This window comes from Alternaria novae-zelandiae (assembly GCF_023758075.1).
Source record: "Alternaria novae-zelandiae strain BMP 2774 chromosome Unknown scaffold_7, whole genome shotgun sequence".
NCBI lineage: Eukaryota > Fungi > Ascomycota > Dothideomycetes > Pleosporales > Pleosporaceae > Alternaria > Alternaria novae-zelandiae.
This window is the reverse complement of record NW_026056967.1, coordinates 635,241-652,052: the sequence shown is the minus strand read 5'-3', so window position 1 is coordinate 652,052 and position 16,812 is coordinate 635,241. Positions and strand designations below refer to the sequence as shown.

General features: G+C 52.4%; 3 protein-coding genes across 3 annotated transcripts; 1 reads left to right on the top strand and 2 right to left on the bottom strand.

Annotated features, from left to right (window-relative positions):
- Positions 1 to 8,734: 8,734 nt before the first annotated feature.
- On the bottom strand, positions 8,735 to 9,576 carry J4E88_004220 (uncharacterized protein; the record flags this gene model as incomplete). Its single annotated transcript, XM_049397867.1, has 2 exons — positions 8,735 to 9,331; positions 9,385 to 9,576. 2 exons carry the CDS (start codon positions 9,574 to 9,576, stop codon positions 8,735 to 8,737), a joined length of 789 nt encoding a protein of 262 aa, XP_049256312.1.
- Positions 9,577 to 11,414: 1,838 nt separating this feature from the next.
- On the bottom strand, positions 11,415 to 13,366 carry J4E88_004219 (uncharacterized protein; the record flags this gene model as incomplete). Its single annotated transcript, XM_049397866.1, has 3 exons — positions 11,415 to 11,687; positions 11,787 to 13,133; positions 13,187 to 13,366. The coding sequence occupies 3 exons, from the start codon at positions 13,364 to 13,366 to the stop codon at positions 11,415 to 11,417; spliced, it is 1,800 nt and encodes a 599-aa protein (XP_049256311.1).
- A 1,797-nt stretch (positions 13,367 to 15,163) lies between these two features.
- On the top strand, positions 15,164 to 16,793 carry J4E88_004218 (uncharacterized protein; the record flags this gene model as incomplete). Its single annotated transcript, XM_049397865.1, has 3 exons — positions 15,164 to 15,727; positions 15,776 to 16,189; positions 16,242 to 16,793. 3 exons carry the CDS (start codon positions 15,164 to 15,166, stop codon positions 16,791 to 16,793), a joined length of 1,530 nt encoding a protein of 509 aa, XP_049256310.1.
- Between the last annotated feature and the right edge of the window lie 19 nt (positions 16,794 to 16,812).

Sequence of the window (16,812 nt, the reverse complement as noted above, 5' to 3'; positions counted from 1 at the left end):
GCGGGGTCTAAGCGGTGAAGTGGCACATCGTACAATTGCTACTTAGGAGCATATGAAGCGATGGTCTGCCCAGACATGCGGTTCTCGCTTGTTTGTACGGGCGCATCCGTGGAGCGCGATAGGTCTGCGAAGCGCGGGGATATATCGGTAGTAAGGCTGCTCTGTCAGCTTGGTGGCGTTGACAATATAGCATCTTTGTTCTTTGGCTAACCTATTCCATGAATGCTGCTGCATTTTCTACATACCAATCGTGATGCCTCGGCAGGTCATCGTGACTCTGCTAGCGTTGCGTTGCTCAAGGAGATGGACACCCAGCGCAGCGCAGGGCCTCGCACAACGGTGTCACTCTATTTTGGTTGGTACCTAAAGGTAGATGGCAGTACGTGCGCTGGTCGCAGGTACGGTCGGACCTGCGTTCGCTGCCCGCAGTCATTTTACGGTGTCACCTCTTCCCTTCGCTAGCTGAGTTGTGTTCGCAACGTCCAACGGATATCCTGGAGGTGAAGTCGGACAAAGCTGTCTGTAGAATTACGAGCACACAGTGACTTGAGCGGACCGAATGAAATAAGACAAGCACGATTGCATCATGCCCGTCTTTTGGTGGACCAGTTGTAGGGTTGGGGGCCGAAAGTTCTGATGACTGCTGCGGACCTACATTTTCGTTTACTGAAACAAGTAACAATGGCATGGGGCCGGTGTGACACGCACACTTTCCAAAGCGCTTGCGGCCATGCAAAGGATGATGGTCGTCAAGGTTATTGGAGATGCGACCGGTAACCGCAAATGAAAACGTGGGCGGTGCTGCATCCGACATACTGACCGCCACCACGTGTTCCCAGGAAACGGGAGGGTGCATAGGGCTGCATGATTGTCGAACGTTGCAGGTCAGCCTCGAGCCGTGTAACAAGCCAGTGGCAGGGTCTTCAGCCCTAACAGTGGATCGGACGCAATACTGGACCAACCAGAGCATAGTCATTGGGCAGACAAGAGTGTTTCGATATGATAATGACGCGATGGAAAGCTCTTGAAGCTGTCCGCATCTGATTGTATCAGCGGTGTACTCAAACACTTGACGTAGGTAAAGGAACTTTGCATGCTCGACAGATGCAGAAAGTTACTCAGTCATGGAATGTGACCAATGAGAGAAGCGGATATGCATCTGTTTTCGAATCGTCGACGTAGCTCTGGCGTCGACCCATAGGTCGCCAGGCAGCACTCAGCTGGTCAGCCTGAAGCTCCAGGCAGTCCCGCCCATGGACTTCAATGGGAAGTTGGTGAAGACCGTTAGCTTGCGCAGCCATGTAAAGTAATCGGCTTTGCGATTGAGTAAACCTGGTTCATTGGAGTGTGGTGGATGGAAAAGGGCGGAAGCACTAAGAATACTTTGTACTGCTAATTGCCCCGCAACGGAGACTTCCACGTTCATTGGAGCGCAAAGACGCGCACGTGCCTCCTCCTACCCCAGCTTCGACTTCCGCGTCGTCGGCCTGCCCACGCACTCTTCTTCCCACCTTAAACCTTTTGCTCGGTAGCAGCTCCGACCCGCGCGACAGGCGCCACTGCCCAAACGATACTTCTCCAGCGAAACCGCCGTGGTCCGCGAAGAGGCCCGAACCTGAGTAATCTACGTCAGAAATGACACTGCCCCTCCTTGCCTACCAACAGATCGATCGCTATATCAGGGAACGTGGCTGGGACTAAGCGGGCTGTCAGATACGATTAGAGTCACGCAGCTATCGTGACACCCACCTCGTACACTACGTACCGATTTGAACATGAACTCTTGTGCGGTATCGTGGCACGTTCACATGGTCCGCGCGCTACAGGGGTTTAGCAGCCCCGGTTAGCTTCTACTGCGCTTCCACACCCTGTACAGCTCTGCTTTGCTGCGCGCCCCGTCCAAATCTCTACTGATGTGCTCAGCGAACCAGCAATATTAGATGGTATTGGCCACTGACCAATTAGAACATGGGATGCACCATGCACAACAGCTGAAGAGCCTCCAAGAAGCGAACTACCAACCCCTGCTGGATGTCAAGACCAAACCTTTTTCCCTACCGTCAACAAGCTAACGGGCACGATGGCTGTGTTAGTTGCCTCTGGGAATCCCATCTTAGCAGCGTCCGGCTGACTGTGCACTCATCCCTACACTTGGTCCCCGTTGCCTGACGGACCTGCGGGTAGTCAACGATGCCTACCGGGTGACCCACACTGGCCTATGCGTCCGAGTTGACTTCACGCCTATCGCTATATATGCTACCGCTTGCCACGTCGAGTCAGGATTCATCACTACAAGTCTCAGTTCACTCTTGTCAACACATCTTCTTTTGTACCATATCGTTGGCTTTCACGCTATCCAGATCTTCAATTTCTCCGGGCCACTTCACATTTGGGCACTGATATACCCAACCATAAACTTCTCGACATGTGCTATCAAGTCATTGAGCGCTATTCGGTCTGCCGGTGCTTATACTACAAACACGCAATCGATCCATGCGCCGCCCATGGTCAACGAGGACATGGGATCCAAGAGAAGACAGTTCTCGTAGGCTACGCCTGCAGCTCTCATAGCCACCATCGACCTCAAGCCTACCATGCCGGTGTTCTCCCAGATTCCGGCTATGGTAGCGGCGGGTTTTCTCCGGCATACCTACGATGAATGCATGAGGTTGTATGTCTACAACTCACATTCAGCTGCGAAGACGCGCTATCATTCCATCGCAAGGCCGTTTGCTCACTTCAACACACAACTATCTTCTCGAGCTGGTTACTCAGTGCTGTATCTTCAGCCACTTTACGTTCGCATCATTTCACACTTTCGACGATACACGCATTACCAAGGAGTTTAAGAGGGTTTGGATCGACATGATGGGTTACACGCATGGAACACGAGAATGAAGGAGGAGTTGGCGTTTTCTTTTGGGTCCGCACAGTAACATCACGAGGATATGGGAGTCATCATAAGAACTGGCGTGTTGCGCATGCTTTGGACAATACCAACTGCTTTGGTCTTTGTTACATCAGTAGCAGCATCGAATGTTCACGTCGTGTGGTATTCTTACTTGCAGTTTCTACTTCAATCGTAGCGTTAACCTTCAATGTCATTATGCTATTTTTACGAGCACATTTGAGTCTGCCTTGTGCAAGGCACCAACCCAATGAAGCCCACTATTCCTAGACGGAGAAATTTGCTCCGTTCGGCCCCGATACATGACTTGAGTCAACACGAGAACTTGTTGTGTGTAGTCGCAATGATTCAGGTCTACGTGATAGAATGAAGCATCGTAGCGTGCTCGCAAGTGCATACAGAGTTCGGTGAGACGTCATCTTCGCCAAGCAGACCCACCTTTGGCGGCCCATGCACGTGCCACTTCAAGGGTCACCGCCATCTCCATGAACAGAACGAACAGTATACACCTAAAACTCGCCTTATCCGTCGGTGTAGAAACCGTTACTCCCCACCCCACACTTCAGTCGTCGTATCACAAATCTGTAGTCTATCTAGATCGCGACCACGCCCCGATGGTGCTTGCAGGACGACTCACACCCCGGCCGCTTCCGACGTCGCCGGTGAACGACATTCGGCATTCTCAAGTCTCGGCGAGTCGGATCATTGCGCCACAGTCGATCGGAATCCCTACATACCGTTGGTGCCGTGAAGGCGATGCACCTCGTCATGACCCACGAAGGCCGTTGCCTCCGCTGCAAGCTCACGAATCCACCCTGTAACGGACCACGCGTAGGCTAGGCGCAGGGCGAAGGGGTCACATTGCCGTAGCCAACGGTACCGCGACTGCCGCTGGATAGATCTAGGTCTCCCATTCTCGTATCCGTGGATTGAGGCTTGCGTGGCAACTCTACAGTCATAGCTTGAAAGCTAGGCATCCATTGCTTCTCACCACCGGTTGGCTGGATTTCCTCGATGCCTTCATCTGCTCGCCTTGCTCTCATCATGTCAATGCTATATTCTTGTGCGGTATCCAATATTTCCGGCATGCTAGTGCTGCTACTTGGGGTCGAGAAAGCCCATTCTCCAGATTCGAGCCAACATGGTATCGTATCTCTAAAGCTTCCTAACGCTCCGCCTATCAGCTTGCCCAGCTTCATAGACCCAGACTTTTCTTATGAGCTAACATTTCAAGCCAGGTTGCATTACTCTTCAGGCGCGTTTGGCGCAACCCTTCCCCTGTTGGTCATCTCCGACAATCGACCTTGGACCGTTGTACACTAGATCGGGTATAAGATGCGTCCTAGCCGAGAGGCTCCCGAACGGACGCTGCCGAGACATCGATTCAGCCTTGTGGACTGCTCGCGAGGACGCTGGGTGGTCGGCTGTTGATCCACTGCGGCAAGACGGGTCGTGGATCCATTGCCATCCCGAATCTACCGTCACCAACACGCTGGTGTCACGAAAGACCCCTGCATTAGCTCAAAGTCTACAGAACATGTTACGATTGGAAGCTCGATGTTGTACATATGATTGGAGACGAGGCTAATACTTCGAGATGCATTGGCACTGCTTGTTTTGCCTAATCTGGTTATGAGGCATCCTAATGTCCTCATTCGTCCAGGTTGGCTCCAATACTCATAGACCTACTCACCATCGCACTGTTCTGGAAGTCCAGACAATCATTACGCCCACGTTCACCGACCAGCAAGTACTCAGCCCCCAGCTCTGCATACGTTAGGGCCTTCCAGCGTCAAACAAGTATCATACCCCAGATGATCGAAGGATTGAACGTACCGACTGGCTTCATCAACCCATCGAAAAGATATTGGTAACCTCGGCATCCACACCGCGCACCAATCACATTCTTCAAACCCAATCGCCTTGGCACCAAATCCCGCCTTACGTGAGCCTGCCCCTACAAGCGCTGCACTAGCGTACACTGGCACATATTCGCATACCCACCAACCACTCCATGCCCCAACCTTATTTGTCACTGCCTCCACATGAGCCTCTTCTGGGAAACCCACGATAAGGCTTAGTGGGCGTTTCCATCGTGGCGAGCGGGATCCGGCCAGGGGCAAACGCTCTCGCGTAGTACCGATTCTAAGCCAGCGGCGCAGTGGCATGGAGGCTGATTATGGGGCTGGAGCATCTTGCTAGGGATGCAGGCGGCCTTGCAGCAAGGCGTGGTCATGTGTTATTGAGGGACCAAGTGACGATTCATTCGTTAGGCGACAATACTCGTAATATATGGACCCAATACCAATTAGTGTATTCTTCTAAGATACAACTCTTCTCGATGGCAGTCAGCGTTTTTCCCGCAATCTCTTGATCTCTCCGTTTGGCTACGCTCCAGAACTGAGCCAAGGTGCTATAGCAGCGCATCCAATCGAATCTTGCCCAAAGCAACGTCTTTCATGACTGATCTGCTAGGGTAACTTGAAGGTCCTAGTAGACACCAAGCTACTCCATCCGAGTCAACTCATTCCAGGACAATTGTTTCGAACTCTGGCGACGCTTCAACCCATCTCTTCAGATAAACCCTTCCGATGCCCAGTCTCCGATATATGATGACGCCTTCTTCGTGCTCTGGAACCGGCGCAACTACCATTACATACAACTCGGGTATGTACTTCAAATCGTGAATAGGATTGCCGTCGATGCCAAAGTAGCTCATTCCTTCCCAGTGCTTGACAAATGCCCTTGCTTTCTCGGTCTGTCTCTGCTCAGGAGCAAATCTGTCGTTGGGAGAAAGTAGTTCACCGTAAGAGCTGGGTGTATCGAAATCCACGTGTTTGGGACACTCTACCAGATGTGCTTCCGGTTCTAAATCGATGGTCCCGTTTGACGAGCACATACATCCAAAGAACTTGCTGATCGATGAGCTGTCAGATGACGAATCGAAGCACGGCATTACTGGCGGGAATCTATGACTCTCAGGGTCTACTGAGAGTGCAATCAGGTCTACGTCACAATGATCCATCGTTCGGCTTCCGGTGCTATCGATGAGGTCTTCGTCGAGCTCTACAGCACCTGCTACCAGACCCTTGCTGCGAATCAGGATCGTGATCTTTGGTGGGTATTCCCATGCTCGTGACTTGTCCCTTCCAATTCGGCTACTTCGATCCAGGGTGAAGCAAGCCTTCTGTGTATGCACTATGATGCGTCTAGTAATGTCTAAGAGATTACCAGGGACGCTCTCAAATAGCTCATCCGTTGTATACTCGCGAAAAGCATCTTTCCAGTATTCGGTGGGATCATTATCGGACCATCTCTCCTCGAGACGTTTCTCGTACTCGGTCCTTAAGCAATCGATTTTGAGATAGGCTGGTGGTTTTGAGCGCACGCAGCCAGCCAGCCATGCAAGCGCGGCTACAGTGTGATCTTTCCCCTCTCTTTCAAGGTGACATGCTCGGTTCGATGGTCCAATGACAACCTTCACCACCCTGTCTTCGTCGTAGAGGAATCTGCCCCAGTAAGCAAGGCTGTACAAATAACAGGACCTCTGGTAAAACTCTATGGGTCCACCAACCGATGTCCAAGACCATTTGGGCATGTCGTCCGCTTGTTCCTGGGTTCTTGGTTCAATTTTCGATCCTCGTCGTCGCCACAGAACACTGCGATCGAAATCGTCAATGGGCATTCCGTACATTGTTCTATTACCATGGGTCGCACACAGTATTCCCGAGAAACCGCGCAGCCTATCCGATGAGTGCGTGAGCGACTTGGCCGTGTATGTCTCACATGCGGCGAATGGATTTTGTAGTCGATCATATGTGGATTGGTGTACCGCGGGTGCTTCGGTGTATATATCAATGTCGCCGGGTTCCGATCTGTGACCAACGTAAAGCCCATGTTCGGTGAAGAACATCATGGTCGTTGACGATAGGTATTCCTGAAATGTCCAAGCACGACTGCTCCATGTAGTCTTGCGTAGGGCTAGTTTGAGGTCCGGTGCGGGTTTTACCAGCTGGAGGCGACTGTGAAACTTCAGTTGTTTTTGCTCCTCCCTCGCGCGGCTCACTCCCAGCAACCCATGTGCTGCATTGGAACCTGCAGCTGCAACAATCGTCAAGGCTGCTTGGTGGTATAGACTTGCCATCTGCTCTAACTGAATTGCTTCCGCGTACAGTTCGTCTTGTATAATGCAAAGTCGGTCTATCCATAGGAATCGACGTTTTAGCTGTCTGCATACTGTGACAGCATCTGATATTGTCGAGGGCAGGTCAATCTTATCCAGGCTACCGGGGGTTTCAACGTCGCTCAGATTGGTACGCAAGGTACGAAAGTCTTTCGCGGAGTCTGGTCCCCATACATACGACAGGGCAACGTACTCGGCTTCTCGAGGTAAATGTACGATGCACGCATCCACAACATCTACCACGCGAACGTCTTGGAGTGCTTGTCGTAAGAACAGTCCTCCAGGCTTCTCCTCCGATGATCTCAGTAATGGTAGGCTTCCGAACCAAGTCCGGTGTTGGCTCCAGTCAATATAAGGATGGAGATGCGACATTAACGCTTTGGTGTTTTTCTCTGGCTCAGAGTATGATGACACCCCTGCATCGAAAAAGGCACGATCAATAGATCGGTCTATGGTGTCTACGATATATTGGTGGTCGCCCGAAAAAGGCTCTTCTTTGCCATTGATGATGGCGGATAACATGTAGAGAATGCAGCGCACGAGTCCGTCGCCACTGTCACTACGAATCGCGAATTTGACGCTGTCGGCATCTTGGAGGTCCAGTGTTCCTCCATGTCCTCTACTAGAGTCTTGCGCCGCTGAGATGACGGAATGGCAGAAATCACAATGCCCCTGGCTTTTGTGACAGTGTTTGAGGAGACCATCCCATTCCATCTGGCCACGGCAGGTAAGCAAATGCCAGATACGGAAGTGACGACAGGCCTCGCACAAGCGTAATGAGGGATCCAGCTCCGTATTGTCGCATTTTGGACAGGGCTCATGGAGAAAAAGAGAAGCGTCGTCCCATCGGAAAAAGCCTTCAGTATCCATGCCTTTTGTCCTTAGGCGAATCCCATTCAACTGACATTTTTGACAACTGGCGTCGTTCTCAGCGGCTTCCATAATGGTGAGCGCAAGGACAAAGATGAGAATTCCAGACGAGGCGTCTTAAGAATGGCAAGACTGATGGGTTAGGCGGATTCCAAAGAGGTAGCGTTGTTGTGTTGGTAAAATAGCGGGCCGAGAGAGGCAATGAAGATGATGGTTCCGCGTCAGAGCGGTGGCCTGAACCTGTTGAGCTAGGCAGTTACCCCTCAACGAACGTGGGGAAGCTGCGACAGCCGGGCCTGACGAGGCCACGATGCACCCTGCCGCTTACAATGGCTCGAAGTCACTCAGAGTGCATATTTGAAAAGCGATGTATCTTTCCGCGCACGAGCGCATGCGGATCCGTAGATTTAGTAAACTATAGACTACATGAGCGTGCATTGGCACGATGAGAACATCTAGCGTGTTCTCTGGGTGGCTTGTTAAGCCATTGTCGTAAGGTGCAGGCAGTTGCCTCGTCATCCCCCAGCATCAAACTCATGGGCAGCTCCCATACCAGCAGCAATAATACCCGTCATAATATCCCAAAGAGCGGAAGCCAGCCTCTGAACACGAGGCCGGTTGTAGTTGATAGAACAAGATAAGAAAGAAGATTCGTAATCATAATATGCACAGAAGAAAGAGGTTGAAAAGGCGCATCGGCACACTGCGATAGAAGATGCAAGGATGCAGGTGTCGATGACGGAACAATGGTATCCAGGAAGGTAGTGAGGCACTTAGGAGCGGATGACGACACCCTGGCGGCGGGTGGTCTTCTCCTCGTACACGTACTCGTCCTCGGAGGAGCAGTCAGATGAGTCATCAGAGTATCCGCAGCGAGCACCACCGCAGTCGAGCTTGACGCGGTCACCAGCGCGGGTGATTCCGTAGCGTTCGCATGTGCAGCATGAGCTACCAGAGCTGACACTGGACGGGCTGGAGCTGTTGGTGGAGCGGCTGGTGAGCGAGGGAACGTCGGAGCCCTCATCGGAGTCGTAGTCTGAGTCGTCGGACGACTCCTCGATTTGCTGCTTGGCAAAGCGGCGGTTGAGATCCTCAAGAGTGGTCTTGTCGTACTGGGTGTTGATGACCTGGCGGGTCTCGTGTGGGCGCTGGGGCTTGGGCGCGACGATGCGCTCTGGGCTGAGGCCACGGCCCTTGGGAATGGTGGCGGTCGAGACGCGGCGGGACTTGCGGTCTGAGCTGGAGGTGGTTGTCTTGGAGCTCGACTTGGCAGCGGGGATGTCGATGATGTTAAGCTTGCGGCCAGTGGTGGGTTCGGTGGTGTGGTCCTTAGCGGGGTCGTGCGAGACGTGGTAGCCGTCGATGATGTACTGGGCAGATGTTAGCTTCTAGTTCACCATGCAGTGCTAGAGGGGAGACATACGTAGTACCAGTAGCGCTGTCCCTGCTTCAAGGTCTGTCCTTGGAACTTGAAGCATCCGACCCAGCCTCCGGACTTCTTGGGGTCCTTGGAGAGCGGGAGCTGACCCTGGTAGCCGTCCCAGGAGCCGAGCAAGTGCACGGTCTTGCAGTTGGAGGAAGTGCGGAGAGTGAAGTTAAGCTGGATAGCGGCCATTGTGATGTTGTTTCGTTCTTTCTGTTGTAAAGATTGGTATTATGATGTAATCGTTTCTTTCGAATTCGTCCGATGCCAAACTAATGGATAGACGTCAAGATTGCTGAAGAAGCTGTGTGTTGAGAGTTTCGTAAAGGTTTGCGAGTAGTGCGTTGTCGTTGTGAGTTTGAAATTTCGTTTCGAGCAAGTAGAACTGTGTATTACGTGAAAGTGGACCGGCCACAAAGAATTGGATTATTGTAAAAGGGTGGGTATAAAGGTCGACGGTGAGGTAGTGGGAATTAAATGGCACCAGGCCTGGAGAGTAGAGAGGGAGAAGGGGAGGGGTAAAAAGAATAGACAAAAGACGAACACAACAGCTCTGAACTTGACACACTTGCTGAAGAAAAAAAGACGAGATGTGAGCGGCGCCAGGCCTACTTATCTATAGACACAGCATCGCACAGCTGCTGAGCGACCATTGGGCGTTAGCGAGGGGCTGGCAGGCCGGCACATTGCACTACGCCAACTATGGGCCAGGTCTCGCTGCACCCGGTAGCGATTGATTACCTGCGCTGCGTAGACACGCCATGTTCGCAGGGTGTAAGCTGGTAGCGGGTGTGGAGAGCAGTCTATCGAATGTACGGCGAGCGCTTGATGGTGAAGCGGGAGTGGTGGGCGGGCTTGATGTGTGTAGCCGGGCGTCTTGCTTCTGCGCCCTCATTCGCCAACGCGGGCGGGGAATACATAAGTGGGCCGTCACGTAGCGCACGGGCTTGGGGTGAAAACACCACACCAATGAGCAGCAGAGAACAGGTGAGCCATGTGATGCCGGGATGTGCAAGGTGCAGACAATCGCCTGTCACACTGCATAACAGTGCATTTTCGACGGGGGAACTGTGGCTCGAGGGCTGACGACAGATGCAGAGAAATTTGCTTTCCAAGGCTGCTACCTTGATCGCGCTGCAGCTATCCTCCCTGCCGCATGGAGACCTATTTACAGCCATTCTGCATCCGCATCTCAGCCTCTACCCAATCACTGGAGCTGTGCTCATATCATCCATCACCTAATGTCCCGAATGAGGACAATGGGCGGCTAATAAACTTAGTGGCTTGCAACGCTGTCCAACCACAACACCACCTCACCAACCTCAGGAATGCTGGAGGCGGAGCGAGCGATTTTTACGGCCACACTGCGGTCACAATGTGCGCCATGTGGAGGAAAACCGGTGTCTCTCGTGATGATGTGCAAAGGTGCATGTGAAGACTAGAGATTGAACGAGTGCAGAGTTGTGAGGAGGAATGACGGGCGGGCGGGAGGATTCAGGTACGCGAAGCGACCGAGGACGATAACATTATCGATGCCCGACTATGAGCACTTCCACCAAGGCATGTCACTGCGTCGGATACGCAGCCCCTTGGGCACACAAGAAGCAGGGGAGACGCTGTGTTGCTGCTGTGCCATGGCCCATTCGCACGATGAGGTAGGTCATTTCTCATAAAACGTCCTTCAAAATCAAGACCGTTCACAGTCGCGCATTGACCGAACCTGTGCGAGCTCATGAGTGGGCCTGGCGAGACTTGACAGTCCAGCCGAGGAGGGCCTCAGGATACGCGCCGTTACCCAGTGCATAAGGGCCACAAACGCACTGGCATCTATGACCTACCCAATAGAGGAGAGCGTGGGTCACGCCCATCATTCACTCCACCGACCGACTCCTCAACATGCAAGCCTCGCATATAACTGGAAGCCAGTTGATGGCATGATCTTGCATGACCAGCCGCCGATGCAGCCTCGAGTCGCTATCAAGTCCTAGTTCACGGTGCCATCGTGAGTATCGCACATGCTCCAATCTAGTTTAGCAGCCTAGAAGATTTGCCAGCTCCTCTGGCGTCAAGGTGCTTTTTCTCCTCTTTGGCCTCCCACTGATTCGTGTCTTGACGGGAGATCTAGGTGCCCGCTTCTTAGGGTTTTCCTCGGACACTTCGGTGCTTTCGTCCGTCTTCTTGGTGGAGATGTCTCCGTCGGTTACAGCGGCTGCTTCCGCGGCCTCTCGTAACTTGTCTTGGACCGACAGCTTCGGCGATCGCTCGTCGGGATGGGCACGTGGGCTCGACAAGCGCTTCTTGGTCTGTCGTAGATTGTCAGATCTGTTGAGGGATGGGTGTGGTGCTGATGGGCTGGAGATTGTGGAGGGAGTGGACGTAGAGGGAAAGATGTCACAACGTACATGGCGTGGTCTGTCTTGACTCGTTGGTCTTGACGCTCGTTCTTCAGAACGAGGTGGTTTGGCTGCAGAAGTTGGCCGACTAGCCTTCTCCGCATCGACTAGATCTATCCCAGACGTGTCTGCGTTCTCTCCGTCCACCTGCGACGGTGTATTCGGTATGGACGCTGAGAAGGCGACTTTGCGGGGTGATCGACTGGGCGACTTGTTGCCGTTGGTCTCCCTCAGCGCTGGCTGGCTGGGTTGCAACTTGATGCTGAAGACATCGGGCCCAGTTGTCTTGTCTGGTCTCGCGTGTGGCTTGGGTGAGGGCAGGTAGACGGCCTCCTCTTGCTCTTCTGTATTGTCCACGTCTTCTTCTAAGGCTGAGCTTGCAGCTTCCTCGGCCTCGCTTTCTTCATCGATCACGGAGAATCCTTCCCTGTCGACTGTCTCGAACCCTTCGCCAAATCCTAGTCCCATCCTCAGCTCCTCGAGATTGATGGTGTCGCCATTGGTCATGCGCTTTCGCCAGGAATCCATGAGGAGGAACGACTCGCGCAGCCGGGCCTCCATCTTCTCCCAGCCCGCCCGCAGCCTGTGTATCTCCTCCTCGCGCATCTCGACCTCGTCCACTGCTACAAAGTTTGGATTTGTGAGGAGGTTCTTCAGGTTGTCCAAGACCGTGTCCATGTCGTCGGCGAGCGTCTCGTAGTCGGTAGGCAGCGTGTGCAGCATGTCCTGTTGCGTGTCGTCTTGCTCGTCGCCCGCGACCGAGGCGTCGTCTGCGTCTTGTTTGCGATTGACTTCGGGCATGCCTTGCAGCTCTCTCAGCGTCACCAGGGCGCTGCGCACGAGGCCGATGAGGTTGTCGTTCTCGTCGCTCAAGCTCTGGCTCAGCTGCGTCAAGAACTCGGTCGTCTCCTGCTTCAGGCTGTATTCGGGGTCGTCGACATTGGGCGACTCGTCGCGCGCATGGCCCGTGGCGGCGCCCAAGCCTGTGCTGCCGGGGTTGATAGTGATGCTGGCGCCGACGAGGCCCGTCTTGTTGCCGCGCTGCTGGCTCGTCAGGTGGCTCTTGAGCCGTGCAATTTCCTTGTCGCGCTTGCGCACGTCGTTGGTGCAGCTGGTGCGCACTTGGTCGACCGTCGTCTTGAGGCGCTGCATCTCGGCGCGCAGCTTCCGCGCCGACGACTCGGCCGTGTGCAGGGCTTTGCGCGCCGACTGCTCTTGCGCCTGGGCGAGCGAGAGCTGTCGCGATAGGTCGGCATTGCGGTTGTGCTGCTTCTCGAGGGCGGCCGTCTGGCGCGTCGACTCGGCGCGCAGGCTTCGCAGCGTGTCGGCGCTGGATTCGCGGTATTCCTGGTCGCGCTATCTGCTCATTAGGACCCTCTCCACCAGAACGTAAACGTGCATGTGCCTACATCGCGCTTCAATATCAGATCGTGCACCAGGTTGATGATCTGGGCCATGGTGGCCTCTTTCCCCCCTTCTCCCCTCGACGGATGCGCAAACTCAATGGGCGTGCCATTGCGCAACAACCCCCGCGCAAGCAGCAGGTTGTTGATGTACGTCGACGCCGTCTTGAGATTGTACGAGTCCATGGTGAGTGCAGCCGTTATGGTCGGCTACCGGCGGCGTCGTCGGATGTGGCGGCGTTGTGAGCTTGTCGGCCACTGTTTGTTTATCCCTGGGTTCCGATGCCCAGGTAGGAGGTAGAAGGAGCAACCGAACAAGCACGGACCTACGCGTTCCGATCCTTCCGCCACGACTCCATGCAATGTCGACGTGATACGACGACGTCCACCTTCAGCCAGCCCGTCACAGCCGTGCATGCAGCCTCTTCGTGTCCTTCTCGCATCATCACCATCGTTGCATCCGCCTGCACCCGGCTTCACCTCCACTCGCGCTTCAGCAATTATCGTGATTACCAGCGACATACATATACTTCTCTAGCGTATCTGTGCGTGGCTCTCGTTTCGCATGGCCCAGAAGTTTAATGCCACAGACGCGTTTTTCCCCTGAGGTCGGACTCGGACTCGGTCCCACCATCAGCGCACCCCACCATGACCGTCGATGACAATTATACGCACTGCTTGTCTGACAAACCTTCGGGTTCCGAGACTGCCAGTCCTGCAATTCGGCACTCAAGTACCGTTTCCAATACTGGGCTCGCCTTATCCTATCCAGGCTAAATACCCAAAAAATGATCATTTAATCATTTATAGGTTTCCGTATAAACAAAAGACTTATAAATTAGTTAGAAAAGAGTTCTTTAAATGTGTTCTTAATATTCTAAAGAGGTTATAGGCTTAAAAAAGTTGCTATTCTATAGGTAGCATAGTGTGTACTATAGTACTCTAGATAGGGGAGGTCTTATAAGCAAAGCTGTTACTTAGTAATAGGTTTATAAAAAGCTTGCATACTTAAGAAATAATGCATCTAACAATAAAAAACAAAGCTAAGATAACTATACTAATAAGACGTCTACGCATAGCTGTATTCTCTAGCTAACTTTAACAGTGTTAGGATATAGTACGTAAGATTAATAATTAATTCTATATAAGAACGTTCTTTAGTAATACAATCTGTAAGTATAATTTAGTATAAGATAGAAGCTAAGAAATCTGCTTCTATATGCTAGAGAATAAAGCGCTGCTTTAGTAGTTTAAGAAATAAAGTAAGAGCCTCTCTATAATTAAGATAAATAGAGTTCTAATAATGTTCTAGGAGATAAAATAGCTAAAGCCTAGCTAGATAGAGAGATTAACGCTTTAACTATGCTCTTTAATAAGATTCTAAAGAGAGATTAGAATCTAAGTACAAGAGAGCTAGCTTTTATAGTAATTATTAACGCTAGCAATAATTAGGTTATTCTAGAAATGCTAGCGTATGCGCGAGAAGTTTTTAAGACCTATACTAGTTTAATTGTCGAGCACAAGTAACAGGTGCTAGGTAGAACAGGCGGTTAGGATCGTTATATTATTCATCAAAGTTCTAAATACCCAATCCAGCAAACCATATAGTTTTACGACGGTGTGCGTCGATTCCCCTCAAATGTCGGGCCCATTGCCGTAAGCTTCGCAGGGACTCACACATGATCTGCACTCAATTCCTTATTTCATGCGTCGCCATTGGAGGGGGTTTGCCGTATTTTACGATTCTTCCACGCGACCTGCCCTAGCCATGGTTCTCCCCAGCTTGTGTACATGTGCTGCTCTCTGCATGGCTGCCATGGCGTCCGGAACCAAGACCGGGGACAGCTAAACCTAACGTCGAAGAAGCCCACATTGTAGTACTTAAGGCACATCGCTCATCAAGAGGTAGTCTGTGGGCTGCGTTCGTTCTTCTGCGCTTTCGTCCATCTTTCGCTCGTTCCTTACACTCATTCACTTCCAGACATGGACAAGTTCGCCTCTCTCGCTCTTGCGACTCTCCTGTTAGGAGCCCAATCCGCCTTTGCTATTCCCACAGAGGCCACTACCAAAGCGTGTAACGAAATCAACAATGCTCTTCCAGGAAAAGTCCTCACTCCGGGACTTCTCAAGCTCGAATACGCACATGAGACGCAGCAATACTGGGCTACCAATCTCCGCGAAGTCGATCCTGCATGCATCGTTCAACCAGATTCTGCCCAAGATGTGTCCATTGCTATCAAGATCTTGAACAAGTATCCGACTGTCAAGCTTGCTACACGGAGCGGAGGTCACGATCCGAACAAGCAACATGCTGCGGTTCAAGACGGTGTTCTCATCGCTATGACCAATCTAGTCGGAGCGACGTACGACGCAGCAGAAGATGTTGCATACGTCCGACCGGGAGGCGAATGGAACGACGTCATTGGCGACCTTGAGAAGAGCGGCGTGGCAATCGCTGGAGGACGACTCGGTCTCGTCGGTGTCGCTGGTCTGCTGCTGGGTGGAGGTCTTTCCTTCCTCGGTGCTCAAGAGGGTCTTGCAGCCGATGTCAGTTTTCCGCTATATGCAAAGGGCAGCTATGCTAACAAGCGATAGAACATCATCGAATGGGAGACTGTTATGGCGAACGGGTCTGTCGTCAACGTCAACGCCGCAAAGCATCCCGACCTTGCGCAAGCTATGCGTGGTTCCGGTAGCCAGTTCGGTATTGTCACCCAGTTCAAGACTAAAGTCCATCACATGGGCGACGTCTGGGGTGGCTCATGTGTCTTCGACGACTCAAAATCCGACGCACTATACGCTGCTTTGCACAACTTCATGGCACACGGTGCCGAAGACCCCAAGGCGGCCATCATTCTTACGGACCTCGTAGTCGCAGCTGGAATCAAGACGAAAATTCTCTTTTCCTTTTACGACAACCCTAAACCACCTACATCGGGCCCATTTGCCGATTTCTTCAAGATCGTCAACCCTTTGTGTCTACCCAAGACACAAAAGTACTCTGAGCTAGTAAGTCTATAATCTAACTTCGATGTGCCGTACAGGAACTAACAATTCTCAGCTGAAGGCAAACGGCGAGCCAGTCCGACTCTTGAACGCCCGCGCATTCTTCCGCACTTACACTGTCCCATACATTGCATCCCGGCCTCAGATGTACAAGGAGATTCGCGACAAGCTTGCTGAACTCACTGGTATCTTCCTCAACACCCTACCTGTGGTTCGCGCCATCCAGTTCAGCGTTGACTTTCAACCTCTTCCATCCCGCTTTGGAAAGATGTCAGAGTCCAAGGGCGGAAACGCCATGGGACTTTCGTCCTCCGACCCTGACCGCATCATCCTAATCTACCAAGGAGCGTGGAACTTGCCCACAGACGACGCTCTTGCGTTTGGCATCGCCAGGGAATTGACGGCTTGGTTAGACAAGGTCGTGCCTCAATGGATAGCAGAAGCGGGTATGCCAAGCGACATGTACATGCCATTGTTCATCAACGATGCCATGTGGGACCAGCCAGTTTTCCAGAGCTATAAGGATTACAACAAGTTTAAGGCATTGCAGAAGAGTGTTGACCCGAAGGGCTTGTGGAGCACCAGGGCAGGTGGCTTTAAGTATTAGGCCCTTGACGCCAACGTCA